The sequence below is a fragment of the Protopterus annectens genome, chromosome 6.part0 (assembly GCF_019279795.1).
Source record: "Protopterus annectens isolate FY-2018-M chromosome 6.part0, PAN1.0, whole genome shotgun sequence".
Taxonomy (NCBI): Eukaryota; Metazoa; Chordata; order Ceratodontiformes; family Protopteridae; genus Protopterus; species Protopterus annectens.
This window is the reverse complement of record NC_056737.1, coordinates 1,710,029,180-1,710,047,516: the sequence shown is the minus strand read 5'-3', so window position 1 is coordinate 1,710,047,516 and position 18,337 is coordinate 1,710,029,180. Positions and strand designations below refer to the sequence as shown.

The 18,337-nt window shown below is 39.8% G+C and overlaps 1 protein-coding gene across 4 annotated transcripts in view; it reads left to right on the top strand.

Annotated features, from left to right (window-relative positions):
- The window catches only part of KIAA2012 (KIAA2012 ortholog), a 971,910-nt gene that overhangs the window by 306,557 nt on the left and 647,016 nt on the right, over positions 1 to 18,337 (top strand). For all 4 annotated transcript variants that reach the window (XM_044075102.1, XM_044075103.1, XM_044075104.1 and 1 more), the window contains exon 4: positions 9,034 to 9,210. In XM_044075102.1, coding sequence (XP_043931037.1) covers positions 9,034 to 9,210 — 177 coding nt within the window. The remainder of the gene's footprint in view (positions 1 to 9,033; positions 9,211 to 18,337) is intronic.

Genomic DNA, 18,337 nt, shown 5'->3' with positions numbered 1-18,337 from the left:
GGTTTTCAGCAGTGATGGGATATAGAATCAAGGCTGGAAAGGAACCATAGTGCTTAACAAGAATACTGTGATTTGTTGGGTAATATTTTGTTGACTTTCGAAATGTTATGTTTGTTTAAGTGGATTCTTACTTAGTCAGTACTTAGGGAACTAGATGTTGATTTGTTGTACATGCTGTTTTATTGTATTTCAGAATTTGAATAACTTGAAGCAAAGGGAAAGATGAATTTCTTACTTTCTTAATTTTCTGTTTTTGAGTTTATGTGACCTTTGGGAGAGTAGGGGCAGACCGTCCACAATGAACGGTGTGGAGGGGTAGCAAATAGTGTTTGACGAGTTTTGTGTGATGCTTTCCATTGTAATGTTTTTGTAGGTGTACTACTTTAAATTTCAGATATTTCATTTGTGATAGAGACTCTTTTAATGGAAACTTGATGTTTCATTACATATCCACTTAATGAGAGAAAAAAATGAGAAAATTTCTTATTTACCTGTGATTATTTGATTGTCTATTTCTTCTTATATCCTCACTGCCACTATTACCACAATCCTGCCTGGTAGGTGTCTCTTCATCCCAATGATCCAAAGGTCCAGCTTATCCCTCAGTTCAAGGGTTTCCCCAAATATGGAGACAATTTTGGCCTGACCGATTGTCTTCTGGCTGGAGAACCATATTAGTAAACCTCACGTGGTATCATCTTCAGTGGACACTGAGAGATTATTACAAACTCTCTCCTATCCCTATGGCAGCCTTGAAGAGTGCTATTACTCACAATTTCAGGCATAATTACTCATGCTTGTTGCCATATCTCCAGTGACAGTGTACATTGCTTACCAAGCACACAAGACCTGTCTGTTACAATGACATTTGCTTGACACCCAGCCACTGATGGGTATCAGTGTTGCAGTAGACTGAGATACTTCCCTCTCTCCCCACTAGCGTAGGGTAACCAGTATGTATTTGCCACTCAATTCCACTCCCTCAGGCCAGCTCTTCTGGCTTATTAGTTGCTAAGTGATCATGTATCATCTAGGTCCCTTTAGGCTATGGAGACAAATTCGCCAAGGGTTACTCTGATAGCAAAAGCAAAGGGTATGCTGTTCTGTGCACATCAAGGATGGAAGTGCTTTAATTTTCAGGAAAGTAGCCATCTGCTGGTGGTGGAAAAACAAAATGGCAGTGCAAAAGAGTAGCGTACTAAGGAAATGAGCAGTTTATGTTGAATGCAAGATCGTATACTCTGTGTCTGTCAGTTTGTAACAAAAGATAAAGACAATTAGCAGATGCAGGTCAGTTAAAGTTAGTAAAAGAAGAACAAATAGAAGTGCTAGAGACGATGAAGAAATAACTGGAGAAAGCTACCCAAAATGGAGAAAGTACAGCTGGCAATAGGAGATCCTGAAGATATAGATACAGCAAAGTAAGATAGTAAGAATGATAATGAATACATTATGGAAGGAAATGAGGGCAGAACACAAAAAAGTAAAACCCTCAAAAGACATGTCAGAGAAAAATCACTAAGGAGTATAATAAAATCAAGGAACAGATTTAGACCATTAGAAGACAAAACAGATGGCAGAAGATGGAAGGGAGCATCAGTGAAGTGAGGATAATGAGGGTTAAGAGGTAGAGAAGGTGAGGCAAAGAGAACAAATGGGGTGATGTATAAAAGCAGTTGAAAATACAATTAATTTCCTGATTTGGAATGCTGTCAGTGTAATTGCATGGAATAGGAAACATACATGTATGGGGTTAAATGAAGAATTAACACATGATTTTTAAAACGTATTTATCTACTTTACTGGTTGATGCTGATTGGTTGATTGTTTTCTTCTTCCTTGTTTTTCTTTTATTTATTTTACATTTGTTAACTTGGGTAGAGCACTGATCTACACCGGTCTTTTTCAGACTTAGCCCAGGAGCATTGTTTGTTTAAGTGACACACAGTAGATACATGAAGGCTGAGGGAACTGAACCTGAAACATGGGAAGCAGCTTATAGCTATAATCCTCTACATGAAGTGCTATATTTGGCTGATGATTTGATGATTAGATGTGTTTTAATAGAAGACATCACTGTGGTAATTAAATAATAAGGCTGTGGTAATGGATGAGATCTAGACAGAAATCCTAAAGGCATTGGACACTGTTGGGAAGTCTTGGTTAACATGTTTTTCCAATGTAGTATAGAAGCCTGCTCAATAACTCTGGAATGGTAGCCTGAATTAATGGCCCCTTTTTCAAAAAAGGGGCATGAAGATATGGTTCAGTTTTAGAGGGATTGCATTTCTCAAATTCCTGGAGAAGCATATGCCAGCATGCTGGAAAGGAAATTTCCTCCAATAGTCCAGTACCTGATTCAAGAGGAACAATGTAGATTTCTTCCTAGCCATGGTTCAGTGCATCAGTTCTTTGTCCTTGCTGTGATATTGGAGGGGTGGTGGAAATCTGCCAGAAGGTCTACATGCATTTTGTGAACTTGAAAAAAGCTGTGGTAGTATGTCTCAGAATGTCTTGTGAGAAATGCTACAACAGAATGGGGTCCCAGAGCTCTGTTGTTTGTCACCTGGTCCACATGTCTGAGGAGTGACATATGTTTATGGTGGGTACTGAACTTCCCGAAAGGCATGTCTTGCTACTGCTGTTTGTTATCAACACACTGCCAAAGTATCTGTTTTGGAGATGTGAGGGTAATATTTTTGCCATTTGCAGATAACATTGTACTATTAACCTCAAGTGACTGTCATTTTGTATGTATACTGGAGAGGTTTGTTGTTGAGTGAAACAGATGGATTGAAAATCAGCACCTCAAAATTAGAAGTCATGGTTCTCTCACAGAAAGAGTGGATTGTACACTGTAGGTAAGTGGGGAATAGCTAACACCTGTGCAGGAGTTTATGTATCTTGAGGTATTCTTCATTACTGACACTGAGGTGAAAAATGCAAATATTCGCATAATTTATGAATATTGTACTTTTATCATGTTAATAAAACAGATGCAAAGTAAAGTGAAGTTATCTGAACATGATACGTAAAAACGGGCTCCAAATAAATATTAAGCAAAAAGGTGAAACTGGACACCCTTTTCTTGTTTTCAGTTTAAGTAACAGCATCTTTTGACTGGTTTAAATATAGATCATTTAATGCACATACTATGAATGGTATTTTTGAAAATGGCTCATCAAACAGATTCTGAAACAAGCTAATATCTCTCTCTGGGCCTGGGGTTTTTATAACATTAATTTAGTAGAAGCATTTACACTTTCTTGCTGATGTGAAACACCTAAATTTTTTTTGTTTTCTTGTGGGAAATACCTGTCCAGGTCAGTAAAGCAGATGGACAAGTGGTACCATTTTCAATATGTTTGGAGTCCTGTGACATAGTGTGTCATTTTAGTTGAGCCTTTGTTTTCCAGATTTTACAGCTGAATAGTAGCTTTTTTTTTTTTTTTTTTTTTTTTTTTTGCAGCACCCAACAATGTGCCAAACTAATGGAGACTGGAACCATCTAAATGGACTCAAAAGTTATAGCAAATCTGCTGTCCAATAAATTCAGCTCCAATTTTACCCTGTATATCATCCATGTCCAAGGAGGTCATTGTTCCACTGTACTTATCTCTCATCAGACAAGTCAAGAAGTACAATAAAACTCAGGAAGAGGGCTGTTGGATAAAGGTTGGAATAGTTAAAAATGTGCCACGTATAAATAAAAATGAACACAACCACCAAGGCTGAATAAGACAAATACGTTTTTAATACGAAACAGTAATGCACACAAGATATGAAAAAGGTAAACTCTTTTACTGTCAACCACCACTTCTTCAGACCTAATAAAACATAATGTAAATTAGATTTAAATCCCAAACCTCTAACGAGTAAGAGACTCTCTAAAACCACATGTTGATTGCATAACAGATCATTATTAAAATATGTAATGACATTTAAATCGAATGATGGCAATTGATGAAGTTTGTATTCAAAGTATGTTCTGGAACACATCTAAGACAAAATCAATTGTTAGAGAAGCACATATATGTACATACAGATCTTCAACTGGTTAAACACAAAGTAAAATTAGATCGCTCACAGATACATCAAAGCTTAAATTATAGTTCAACTATGAATGGATAAAAAACAAAGTATCTAAGCTCATGAATAGTGAAAGGTGGACTTGGTATTCCACTGGTCACACCCACTCCATGGATTAGCCTATCAGTTCATAGAAATAGCCTGAGCACATAGGTGTATGATGTTAAAGCAACTGAACTTTGGTTGAACACTGCTCCCGGTAAAACTGTATAAAGTTTATATTCGTATTAAAAAAGTATTTGTTTTATTTAGCCTCGGTGGTTGTGTTCATTTTTATTTATATGTGCTACATTTTTAACTATATCAACCTTTGTCACAGCTCTTCCTGAGTTTTATTGTTTGTTTTATTGTTGTTGTTGCTGCGACATGGCTGAAGGCTCCAATGTGGAACTGGATTACAACCCAAATGGTAATGTAGGCTATAGAATAGATCGTTTCCAACATATACTACAGGATACAATCCCTCTTTTACATCCTTTGAACAACAGCCTTATGCCCATAGACCCTGTAAGTGATGCAGCTACACTAGAATCCTTTAATTTTCAACTCAAGGACTTTGAGAATAAACTATATAGATGCAAGCGTTTGGAATGGCAACAGCTTCATTTAGAAGCAGCACTACATTACAAGGTTGTTCCCTGCAGATTACATATCCTAAATAAGCTTACCCTTGGAGAGACCTTCCCTGAATTACTTAAATGCTGGCATTTAATGAACATACAGTTAAGTTTTGACTACATGAGACCTTTAATTGACTTTTTTCAACCTATTGAACTGTTGTTACTTAAGGAAATTAAATGCTTACAAAATGAGATTTTGGATAAATTTACAAAGGAAATTTACAAAATAAGTCGCAATGAAGTGTATGAGAATGTAGTTAACTATGAGAGGAGACTGCAAGCTACTAAACTCAAGAAGTTACAACGTGACATTGTTGATTTCAAGAAAGGCAATGGTTTTTCATGGCCCCGTGATATGTCTTCAGTTTGGAACATTACTTCTGAACAGGTTACTAGATCCTCAGATAGAAATGTGATTAATGAAACACATAGAATTCAGCTGGCAAATGATGTGGTGAATAAGGATGTTTTGAATGTTATACAGCCTTCCACTTCCACCAACATATCCTCCCCTTTTTCTCTCCCAGAACCCCTTCCCATAAAAAGAGGTTTCAGAAAGGGCTGCTCCAAAAGTCGGGCGAGGAGGGGGCATGTGAGGCAACAAATTCAACTGGACCAGATGACTTGTATGACCACACACAACAAAAATCAGAACTAATTTTTAATATTTCTTCTTTTGATTTAACTACTGAACAAATATCTCTTCTTAGTAAAGGGTTATTTATTCTGGCCAAACAATCCGGCCATACAGATGTCCTTGTTAACTTAATAATGTGTGTGAGAGAAATGTTTCATTGACATTACTGTTTACAGACTCTAATTTACAACCTAATATTTTTAAGAGACCAAATACTTTCACTGCTAATATATACCCTTTTTTGGAAATCTTTACTGATATTCGCGAAAAATAAATTCAGCAAGCTCTATCTGAGAGGCACAAAATCTCCTTTCATAATTTGACTACAGGCCAGTCTCTAGCATTGAAAGAATTTTCCCATCTGGAGATTAGACCAGCAGATAAAGGAGGAGGGATTGGTATAATGGACAGTCAATTCTATCTTGAACAGATGAGTGGATTATTTGGTGATGATACTACTTATCTGCCAATACATAAACATCAAGTTACAGGTCTAATTGATAAGGTCAGCTTTTATTTATATGACTTCCTGATGATAAATAGAATCACACGAGAACTTTTTGATTATTTTACTGTAGAAAATCCAGTTATTCCCTCTTTGTATGGTTTACCAAAGGTCCATAAAGACATCTTGAGACCACCAATGCATCCTATTTTATCATGTAGAAGCTGGGTCACCAAACATCTTTCGATTTTTGTGGAGAAGACTTCCAGACCCGTATTAGACAATGTCAATTCTGTGTTGTCAGACACTAAGAATTTTCTAAGTGATTTATTTGAATGGTTCCACAACCTGGGTGCAATGAGCAACTTGTATTTTGTCAGTTTAGATGTAACATCACTTTTTACTGTTATACCCAAAGATACTGGGATTGATTTAGTAAGGATGTTCCTCTCCAGTTATACTGACTTTAGCCACCTTAAAATTGAGCTTATTTGCACTCTGGCCTATTGGAACCTATTTTAGAGAACAATGTTTTTATCTTTGATACAGAATTTTGGGGTAGCAATGGGCACAGCCTGGGTCAATAGTTATGCAAAAGTGGGAAACAGAGAAAGTTTTGAAAGATAATCCCTTTGTACAGTATAGGTTCATAAGTTCATAGGATAATGCTAGGCTAATGGCCCAGAGGCCCTTATAAACCTAGCCAAGAATTTCACCCACATTCCCACAAAGTCACCACCTGTTTTCCCTGTCCAGCAGGGACACAGGTGAGATCCCAGGGGTATATTTTCTGTTTCCCATCCAGTCATCCAGGTTTCTCTTAAAGAGGGCTAGTGAGGTACTCTGCTTGACATGGAGAGGAAGTCTCTTCCACAGATGGGGGAGTCTTTGGGACACAAATCTATCCCGCCAATAAGTTCTATTAATGTCACAGACCAGGTTGAGACTTTGCGTGTAGGTTGTGCGAGTGGAGTTTGACTTATGGATATGCTGCAACTCCATCAAGGCTGAGCCTGAGACGGCCTTGTATGCCAGACACAGCTCACCTCTGAGAAGTCTGTATGAGACTGAGTAGAGGGATAGGGCTTTTAGCCTATCTGTATAGGTTAGGTGTTTGAAACCCTGGATTTTCCTGATCAGGAACCTCTGTGGTCTCTCCAACTGCTGCATGTGCTTGGCAAGGTACATGCTGAAGGGGGCATTGTACTCATTAATGGGTCTGATAAGGGAGGAGTACAGTGATGTTATGACCTCCTTATTCCTGGATGAAATACCCGTACTTATGTTTGGATGGGTACCCCACAAAAACTCACACAGTTTATAGATTTTTTACATAATACTACTAATTTTTTACAGTTTAGCTTTAAGTTATTTGAGAAGCAAATAGAGTTTCTAGATGTAATGGGCAAATTCACTGCAGGGGTTCCACCAGTGTCCCTCTTGGACAGGGGCAATAGGTGCTGATCATGGTAACAAGGGTAAATTTCACTAGGCTTGTAGGGGCCTTAGTACCATTAGCCTAGTAACTTCTTATGAGCCGATGATCCTATGGATCTGTGAGCAATCAATTTTACTTTGTGTTTAATCAGCTAAAGATCTGTATGTGTGTATATATACATATATATATATATATATATATATATATATATATATATATATATATGTGTGTGTGTGTGTGTGTGTGTGTGTGTGTGTGTGTGTGTTTCTCTAACAGCTGATTTTGTCTTAGATGCATTCCAGAACATACTTTGAATATGAACTTGGTCAACTGCCATCATTCAATTTAAATGTCATTACATATTTTAATAATGATTTATTACGCAATCAACATGTGGTTTTAGAGATAGCCTCTTATTCATCAGAGGTTTTGGATTTACATCTGTAATTTAAATTATGGTTTATTAGGTCTGAATAAGCAGTGATTAACCGTGAAAGCACTTACCTTTTTCATATCCTGTGTGCATTACTATTTTGTATTAAAAAAAACTATTTGTTTTATTCAGCCTCAGTGGTCATGTATACATAGTCATGGAGCACAGCATACCCTTCAGCATGTTACTGACCAGGCACTTGCAACAATTTGAGAGACCACAGAGGTCCCTAATAAAAAGAATACAGTGAGTAAGCAACAAGTCCTATGCAGACCATCTCAAATCCCAATCCTTGTACTCAGTCTCCTACAGACTGCTACATAGCAATCTATGCCTAGCCTACAAGGTATTCTTTGATCCCACACTGATTCATAGATTCATACATTTTTGCTAGGTTAATTACCTGTGTGGCCTTTCTAAGCCTAGCCAAGTTTTCCCAAAAGAATAATGATGTCCTGTATCTGAACAGGACATTGAGCGTGAGACACTTATAAGCTACCTCGGTCCATAAGGGACATGGGTGCCAGGCCCGATGTAAATGTTCTGTTCACCATCCACTGGTGTAGGTTGCACTTAAACTGAGAAATAGATGAACTCAGCTTCACATGGATGGGAAGCCTGTTTCATAGGAGGGGCAGTCTCTGGGACACATATCCATCTATCCCGCATATTCTGTTTAAGTCACAGACAAAATTCAGGTCTCTAGACCTAGACCTTGTATTTCTGGTACTCTTTGACTTATGTATATGTAGGAGATTCATAAGTGTGATATATTCTTATATTATTTATATAGTTAGTATTCTGATGGATTTGTTGCACATCTGCAGAACAAATAACATCAGAAATACCCATTCAAAGGACTTAAACCTCATTTGCGACATAAACAGGACATGTTGCAGAGAGATATGTGTCATATAGGTCACACCTTCTCTGAAACAGGCTTCCAATCCATGTGGAGCAAAGCTCATCCCTAACCTTAGTCAAATGTGATATGAGCCAATGGATGGGAAATTACAAATTTACTCCTGGTTTGGCACCTATGTACATAATAGACAGGGATAACTTGTGAAAGTGTGATGTGTACAAGTCTATATTGTAGTCATAAAATTCCTTAGAGTATTGACACATGTCAGCAATGTTTTGGCAAATTTTGAGGTAAGCTTAGCTAGGCTTAAAATGGCTCTTGGACTGATATTCTAGTAACTGTCCCTGCAACATGTTCTGTTTATGTAGATTAAGATTATGTAACTGGTTAAAAGGAATAAAAAATCAAGGTCCCAATATTTGCAACTCAGATTATGTTATCATGTCTCCCCTAAACCTTTATTTAACACAAATTAAACATTTATTTCATGCACATATTTGTCTCAGGTCGTATTTGTGATTCTACAGAACTGAAAGAAGATTTAAAAAAATGCCAGGCCCACCAGAAGAATCACAACCACCTGTCAGATATTCCCAAGCCATACAGAATCCTGCCGGGTATATTGCCTACAATTCATCAGATATACGACAACAATCAAGACCTGCAAGTGATATCTGATCCAGGTATATTGATTTAATAGTAAACTTTATATATTCTTTGCTGAAGAACAAAAACATTCACAGATACCATGTGCACTAATAACATTAACTACTATTATATTCATCCTTTGTGGTAAATTAATCTTATGAAATGCAACTAGACCAAATTAAGGGATGTTGGTTATATCTTTTCATGCAGTTCAATAAAGGTTGCATTGTGTTCGGTTTTTGTTTTTTGGCTAATCAAGTAGGTATACCAGAAAAAGAGTGTGCTGCATGGGAGATTAAAGGATAAAAAAATACCCTACCTTTTTAAGTACTGCGTTCACTAGTCAGTGTATTCAGATAGGTAGGAGTTCTAATCTCACTGCAGTCAACTGGTGTGCATGTATGTGTGTGTTTGTGAGTGTGTGTGTGTGTGTGTGTGTGTGTGTGTGTGTGTGTGTGTGTGTGTGTGTGTGTGTGTGTGTGTGTGTGTGTGTGTGTGTGTGTGTGTGTCTAGTCAGAACTGTGTATCCTTCAGTCATCAGTACAGTCCCATGAAGTACTGATATTTAGACTTCTGTCATGGTGCTTGCATTAAGTACTGAGATCTTTAGCTGGTATAGTTAGTTAGATAGGGGTTCTAATCTCACTGCAGTCAACTTGTGTGTGAGTCAGAACAGTGTAACAGCGTATCCTACTGTCAGCAATGCAATCCCATGGAGCACAAATATATTGGCTTGGTTTACCAGAGCTGCTCACAGTTTGGTAACCTTAGCCAGAGATCTAGAGTGAATCTGAACTGAAATCCAAGGCTTCCACTGAAATCAACTGAAAAATAAGTATATTCTAAGCCTGCATTGCACTTTTTGATCTGCATTTAAATAAATTGTTGCTTCATTTCTGCTGTTTTTGCTGTTGAGACTGTTTTATTCTGCCCTTTGAATTTTTTAAAGTACTCTTCCATTTATAGCATAGGCTAGAGTCAGACTTGCTGAATTGAGACTGTTTGGTATCACTTGATCACTAAAACCAGCCATCTTTACATTAAGAAGGCCTCCCTGCAAGTTGTGGCAGAAGTGTGTAGTTCAGGACCCATCTGAGTTTGGGATTGCTATTAAAAGGCTCAGCTTTGGTCTTTCCTATTAGTTAGTTTGTGTTAAAAATGTTTCACTCCTCTTGTATTTAAGCCTCACATTTGGGTGTAGCTGACCACCACACATCGGGGTTTAGTGCTGCCAAGCATAGAAGCAAATGGCTAGAAAGACAATTTTCACTAGAAATCTGCTAGTGAACCCTCCCAAACACCCCTGCTGCACTGCAAGCAACTCAGTTGCACACAGAGATGCATTTTCACAGTTTATAACCTTAGCCTACTTCAAAATAGACCCCTTTGTTAATCCTAGAGCAAAATCTTATCTAACTAGCCCACCCTCCACTAGTAACTAAGGTATCATCCTGCCATAATAGATGATCATTTTCCCACCATTTTTCTGGCTACCCTGATTGACATGGCCTTCCTGAGACAATTTAGTAATTCACTCATGTTTACTGACAACCACTTACTCCTAAAATAAACACAATATGTGAGAGATGTATATACACTATAAGTTTGGAATCAATTCTTTCACATAACAAGCCAGACATCAAAGAAGGTTATCAGCACACACACTTCAACTCTTGCACATGACAAGAACAAAACACAAACTCACATATGCAGAGGTACTTACTAGAAGCCTACCAAAAGATCAGAGACCTCCCAAGCACAAACCTGCTGCACACACCCTGCAGTGTAAAGCCAATAGAATCCACTGCATATAATAACACACACATACCAGTGTCCAACTAATAAGCCCCTAAAGCAAAACACTTCAATACCAAATGTCCTGGTCATAGGTGACTCCATAGTGAGACACACAGATGTCCCCCTCAGCAGGCTGACAAGGAGAAGGTTATTGTTAGCTGCCTGTCAGGTGCCAGGATCCATCAAATCATCCATGTACTCAAGCTTCTCCACAACAAGTACCAGTATGACTATCATAGTCCAAGTTGGGGTGAATGACTTGAGATGTATCTTTCTGGTCTATATGAAGAGAGACATGACTGAAATCTCAGATTATGCATCCCAGGCAGGTATGTCCCTAACCCTAAGCAGCATCCTACTTTTACCCAAAATGATGCCACAATACAAACAAAAAAATGATTGACTTTAGCAATTGGCTTAGCTTCTGGTGTCAGTCCAGTGGGATTCAGTATCTGTCAGCCTGGGAAGACATGGTCGATGTACTGCTTTGCCAGAGATGGTCTTCACCTGTTGCCTTTTGGCTTTTGGTTACTGGAAAAGGCACTTCTGTCCCCCATAGTGCCTTTTTTAGACTACTTCACAACAAAATTTCCAATGTAAAAAAATCTACTTGCGACAAACTCAAGGTTATGCTGCTTAATGAAAGAAGTCTACACAGGAAACTGCACTCTCTGGAAGCACTCATCACCTTGGAAGATGCTGATGACTGTGCAGTCACTGAGACATTGTTCAAGGCCACAGCCATGCAAGGCTACAATGCCTTGCAGACTTTCAGATCTCAAAATGAGCATAAAAGAACCAAAGACGAAGGTGTATCCATCTTCATTAAGGATAAATATACCTCTAGACTGGTTAAACAGTACAAGTCTCTTGACCTACTCCATGTCCAACTAACTGTAGGTAAAACCCCCTTCCACATCATTGTTAGCTACAGGTCCCCCACTATGACCCAAGAGAAACACGCTGCCTACCTGGATTTACTACAGTCGTTCACTATACAAACAAATACCTTGGTCATGGGTAATTTCAACTATCCTTCCATCGACTGGGAGTTATATACAAGCACAAACATGCTTGCCCTGAGGTTCCTGGACTTTGTCAATGCAAATGGTCTGGAACAGATAGTCTTTACACCCACAAAGGGCTCAGATGTCCTAGACTTAGTACTCACCAACATGGGGGGTGTCACTGCACTACCTCCCTGTGAGTTTCCCTCCCTGGTAAGGTCTGATCATAAATCAGTCTCATTTGAAGTAATAATTAGAACATGACCACTCCCCCCCATACACACACACACACACACACACACACACACACACACACACACACACACACACACACAGGATTTAAAATAAAGAAAAATTTCTCCAAATAAAACTACTGCCTACTAATGCATCTTATGCACAGGTGTACACAAGTGCCTTGAAGAAACACTTTTACAGCTGTATAAACTCGGCTGTACCTGAATGGATCATAACCAAGTCCTCATGACAAAACAAGCCACCCTGGTAGACCTCAAGTATAAATAGGTTATATAACAAGAGGAAGAAAATGATGTCTAAGAATAAGAGGGAACTGACTCAACAGAGGAAGAACACCCCTCTATAGTCTGAATATGCCAATCAGATATCTTGTAAAGTCCTCTAAAGCTAATTATGAAGCTAAATTAGCATCCCTAGCTAAGGACAATCATAAGACATTCTTTAGCTACATCTAAAATATAAAAGTGAAGGTCCAGCTTTCTGCTGAACTAGTAGTGGATGGTGCAACTCATACTGAACCTAAGGAAGTTGCCAACCTGATAGCTGACAGTTTTGGTGCAAACTTCACCCCCCCCCCACCTGTCATACCCTAAAGCATACCAGCTGCCAGTCCTCTACCTAGTACCTCCAAGGAGCAGATTATAACCATGCTCTCCAAGGCCCAAAACACGGCCTCTATGAGACCAGATAACATCGCAGGCTGTTTACTAAACATCCTAACATAGGACCTTGCGGTACCACTTAGCACTCTTTTTAACCATAGCCTAAGCACTGGCTTTGTTCCAGCAGAGTAGAAAACAGCAACAGTAATCCCCTTGCACAAAGGGGGTCCATCAACCAACCCTGGGAACTACAGACCCATAAGCCTAGCTAACCTTATTTGCAAGGCTATGGAAAGAATCATCATGCACCTTATTAACAAAGACATAGGTGACCTTAAAATTCTCAACCTGACCAAATTTGACTTTGTTAAGGGTAGATCACATTTATTAAACCTGGTGGACTTCTTCAAAAGTGCCACCAAAGCCTTGGACGAAGGCAAAACAGTACACACCACCGATCTCAACTTTCAACACAATCCCACAGTCTGGTATCATTGAGAAACTCTCCCAGCTGGGGATTAACCCATACATCATTAGATAGGTAGCCAACTGGCTCACTGACTGAATGCATACAGTCAGAGTTGGGGATTCCACCTCTACCAGTAGACCAGTTACCAGTGGTGTACCAAAGGGATCTGTGTTGGGCCCACTACTGTTTGAAGTCTAGTTCTCAGACATTCAGGTAAAATTAGATGGCCTGTGGCTTGCTAAATTCACTGACGACTGCAAACTGGGTGCAATCATTGAGTCCCCTAATGATGTTAACATATTACAAAATGTGCTAACACAAACACACGACTGGTGCCAAAGCCATGGACTGAACACAAAAAAGTGCATTATTATCCCCTTTGGTAAAGGGGATGTCCTTGCAACTTACATTATAGACATTATCCCCCTAAGCTCAAACCCTGTGGTGCGATATTTGGGAGCACAGGTTGATAGTAACCTAAATTTCGATTACTATGTGGCCACAGTGGTAAGGAAAGCCTTCTACATTGCACATCTCATAAGTAAGGGCATCACATCCAGGACTAAGTATGTTATAACTCCTCTGTACTGGACCCTCATCAGACTACTAGCAGAGTATAATGGTCTCTTCTGTATGTACCTCACCAGACACCTGCAGCAGCTGAAAAGACCACAAAGGTTCCTCACCAAGAAAATACAGGGCCTTCAAAACTTGACCTACTGGGATAGACTGAAAGCCCTGTCACTGTACTCTGCATCTTATAGGCTGCTGAGAGGACACTTGTACCTGACCTACAGAGCAGTCTTTGACCCTGGTCTAATGGAAATGCTACACATCTGCAAGCCAAATGGGACAAGATTCCTTTACTCCAAGGATCTTAACCTAGTCTGTGACATCAACGGGTCATGCTGGAGAGACAAATATGTCTCCTAGAGGTCGCCACTCCTCTGGAAATAAATGCGAAATTCATGTGAAGCAAAGCTCCTCAATGATCCTATTTAAGCAAAATTTGGACAATTGGATGGGAGACCATAAATTTACCATAGGAGTTCTACCTATGTCCCTCATGAACAGAGGGGTAGTCAGTGCAATCAACTCGCACTGCAAATATAGACCATCTAATATGGTCAATTAAGGAATATGGGTATAACACAGTTAGGCTTGACAAGGCTCTAGGGCCATTAGCCTAGTAACCTCCTATGAAGACAACAGGAATCAGCATCAAGCAATGTTCAAAAAATAATATTATTTGTGACTGGTTACTTTAACCAAACATTAAAACTGTCCACATTTTAACACTAAGGCAGAATGGGATGCAAATTATTCAGGGATTTATCCACATCTCATTAAAGTCACATCTTAAAAATCTATAACCAAATGAGGAATACCTACCTTAATACCTACCTAAACTGTACTGCACTTTGTGAACTCTATTTTATTGAAATGCTGCTTCATTTTTACTGTTTTTTGCTGCTGTGACTGCCTCATTCTGTACTTTTCATCATTGCTACTTCTGTCTTAAATAGCATAGGCTAGATTCAAACTCGCTGAATCTAGTCTGTTTAGTATCACTTGAGCACTATCCATCTTGCATTAAGAGGGCCTCCCTGCACCCCTGTGGCAGAAGTTTGCAGCTCAGGACTCATCTGAGTTGGGATTGCTGGAATAAGGCTCTGTGTGGTGCTTTCCTATTGGTAGTTTGTGTTAAAAGTGTTAAAATTCACTTGTATTTAAGCCTCATGTTTGTGCGTACAATGAAAGTTAGCAGTGCCCCGTATAGATGCAAATGCCTAGATACAACTTTTTCCCAAGAGAACAGTCAGTGGAACCTCCCAAGCTTCCCTGCTGCACTGTGGGCAACTCAGGTGAGTATTGAGCAGCAGTGCCACACTTTTTAATCCCTAATCCTCAATAGAATAAGTCCCCATGCTAATTCTAGAGCTGATCTAACTTGCCCACCCCTAACAGTACTTACGGTTTAACCAGCTACAAAGGACAGTCATTTTCCCAACATTTCTCCAACCGATTGACATGGGAATACTGAGGCAGTGTAGTAATTGCCTTATGCATACAGACGACCATTTGCTCCTACAGAAAACAAATAGATGTAGCTATACTATGCAACTGGAATCAGTCCTCTCAGGTAACAATAAACAAGACATCAAACAGGTTGTCAGTGCACACACCTTTCTTCTCACACAAGATAAAGTCACAACACATAAACCCACATACACAGAGGTACTCACTAAGAGCCTACCAAATGACCAGAGACCCTCCCAAGTGCAAACAACTCACACATGCTAGAGCATGACCAAAATCCACTACACATAACACACATACCAGTGTCTCAGTGAATAAGACCCTAAGGTAGAACACCTCAGACCAGATATCCTGGTCAAAGGAGATTCCATAGTGGGACACACAGATGTCCCCCTCACCAGGCTGGAGAAACAGAAGGTCACAGTCAGCTGCCTAATGGGTGCCAGGTTCCATCAAATTATGCATGCACTCAAGTCACTCAACAACAATTACTATTATGACTGTGTCATAACACATACTGGGGTGAATGACTTGAGATGTACGTCCCTGGACTATATGAAGAGAGACATGAGTGAATTCTCAGATTATGTGTTCGAGGCAGGTATTTCCCTAGCCCTAAGCAGCATTCTACATTCATCCAGGATGATGCCACAATATAACCAAAAATGGATGACTTCAACAATTGGCTTAGCCTCTGGTGTCAGTCCAGGGGGGATCCAGTATCTGTCAGCCTGGGAAGACATGGTCAACAGACCACACTGCTTTGCCAGAGATGGTCTTCACCTGTCTCCTCTAGGCTTTTGAATACTGGCAAAGATGCTTGCCTCACCATAGTACTTTTTTAAGAAATACCAAAACAACAAAACTTCCAACATAAGACAAACTCAGGGTTATGCTGCTTAAGGCTAGGAGTCTAAACAGGAAACTGCACTCTCTAGAAGCTCTCCTCACCTTGGAATATGCTTACTTCTGTGCAGTCGCTGAGACTTGGTTCAGGGCCGCAGAGAGCACCACAGTTGTGCAAGGCTACAATTGAGTATAAAAGAACCAAAGGTGGAGGTATATCCATCTTCATTAAATCCAAGACACCTTGAGACTGGTTAAACAGTACAGTTCACTTGAGTTACTCCAGATACAAATAACTATTGATAAAACACCCTACCACATCATTGCAAGCTACAGGTCCCCCACCATGAACCATGAGAAGCACATCCCCTACCTGGACTTGCTTGAGTCAATCACTATACAGCTAAACACTTTGGTCATGGGAGATTTCAACTATCCTTCTATCACATGGGTGACATACATGACCACAAGCTTGATAGCCCTGAGGTTCCTGGACTTTGTTAATACAAACACTCAGGAACAGTTATTCTGCACACCTACAAGGGGCTCAAATGTACCAAACTTAGAACTCACCAATATGGGGAGGTCACTGCACTACCCCCTGTGTTCTGCCCTCCCCAGTAAGGTCAGACCATAAATCTGTCTCTTTCAAAGTAATGATCAGACATGACACCTCCACAGGAGCAATAAAAATGAGAAACTTCTCCAAAACAAACTATAGCCTACTAAGCGATGGTTTGAAAAGTGTCAAACCCCCTACTAACACAGCCAACAATGACTCTGATGCAGAGGAATACACAAACACCCTCTATAACCACTTAAACAACTGTATTGACTCTGCTGTACCTGATAGGATCAAAACCAAGTCCTCCCATAAAAACAAGCCACCCTGGTGGACCTCAAGTATAAACAGGTTATATAAGAAAAGGAAGAAACTGATATCTAAGAACAAGATGGAACTTAGTCAACAGAGAAAGAATACGCACCATAGTTTGAACAAGCAAATCAGATATCTGATAAAGTCCTGTAAAGCTAGGTATGAGGGTAAATTAGTTTCCCTAGCTAAAGACAGTCATAAGGCATTCTTTAGCTGCATGTGAAATCTAAAAGGGGATACCCAGCTATGTGCTGAACTCATAGTGGACGGTACCACTCAAACTGATCCTGAGGAATTTGCCAACCTGTTAGCTGAGAGATTTGGCACAAACATCTCCCCCCTGTCCCCACCACCAATACCCCAAAGCATACCTGACAGCTGTTTTGTCCCCAGTATTTCCAATGATCAGGTTATATCCATGCTCTCCAAGGCCAAAATCACAGCCTCTATGGGACAAGATAACATCCCAGGCTGCTTAATAAGCCACCTAAAACATGACATCCAATCCACTTGGCACTCACCTTAACCATAGCTTGAGCACTGGCTTTGTTCCAATAGAGTGGAGAACAGCAACTGTAATCCCCTTACACAAAAGGGGTCCATTAACTGACCCTGGGAACTATAGCCCCATAAGCCTAACCATCCTTATCTGCAAGGCCATGGAAAGAATCATCATGGACCTTATCAACAAGGACATAGGCAATCTTCAAACTCTCGACCTGACTCAGTTTGGTTTCATTAAGGGTAGATCATGATTACTAAACCTGGTGGACTTCTTCAAGTATTTCACCAAAGCACAGAACAAAGGCAAATAAGTACATACCACCTATCTTGAATTAGACAAGGCTTTCTACACAATCCCCCACTCAGATATCATCGAGAAAGTCTCCCAGCTGGGGATTAACCCATGTGTCACTAGATGGGTAGCCAAGTGGCTCACCAACAGAACCCATGCTGTCAAAGTTGGGGATTCTACCTCCATCAGTAGAACAGTTACCAGTGGGGTAGCACAAGGGTCTGTGCTGGGCCCTCTACTGTTTGGAATCTATTTCTCAGATATCCAGGTGAAAGTAGATGGCCTGTGGCTTACCAAGTTCACAGAATACTGCAAATTGGGAGCAATCTGTGACTCCCTCCGCTGAGCCAGTAATCAAGAAGCCTTAATCCTCACCACTGACACCGGTGAAGAACATTCACTTGGAAAAAAATTGATTCACACGGTATTTCCAGATGCAGATCTCTGCACCAAGCACAATTTCCCTTAAAAGC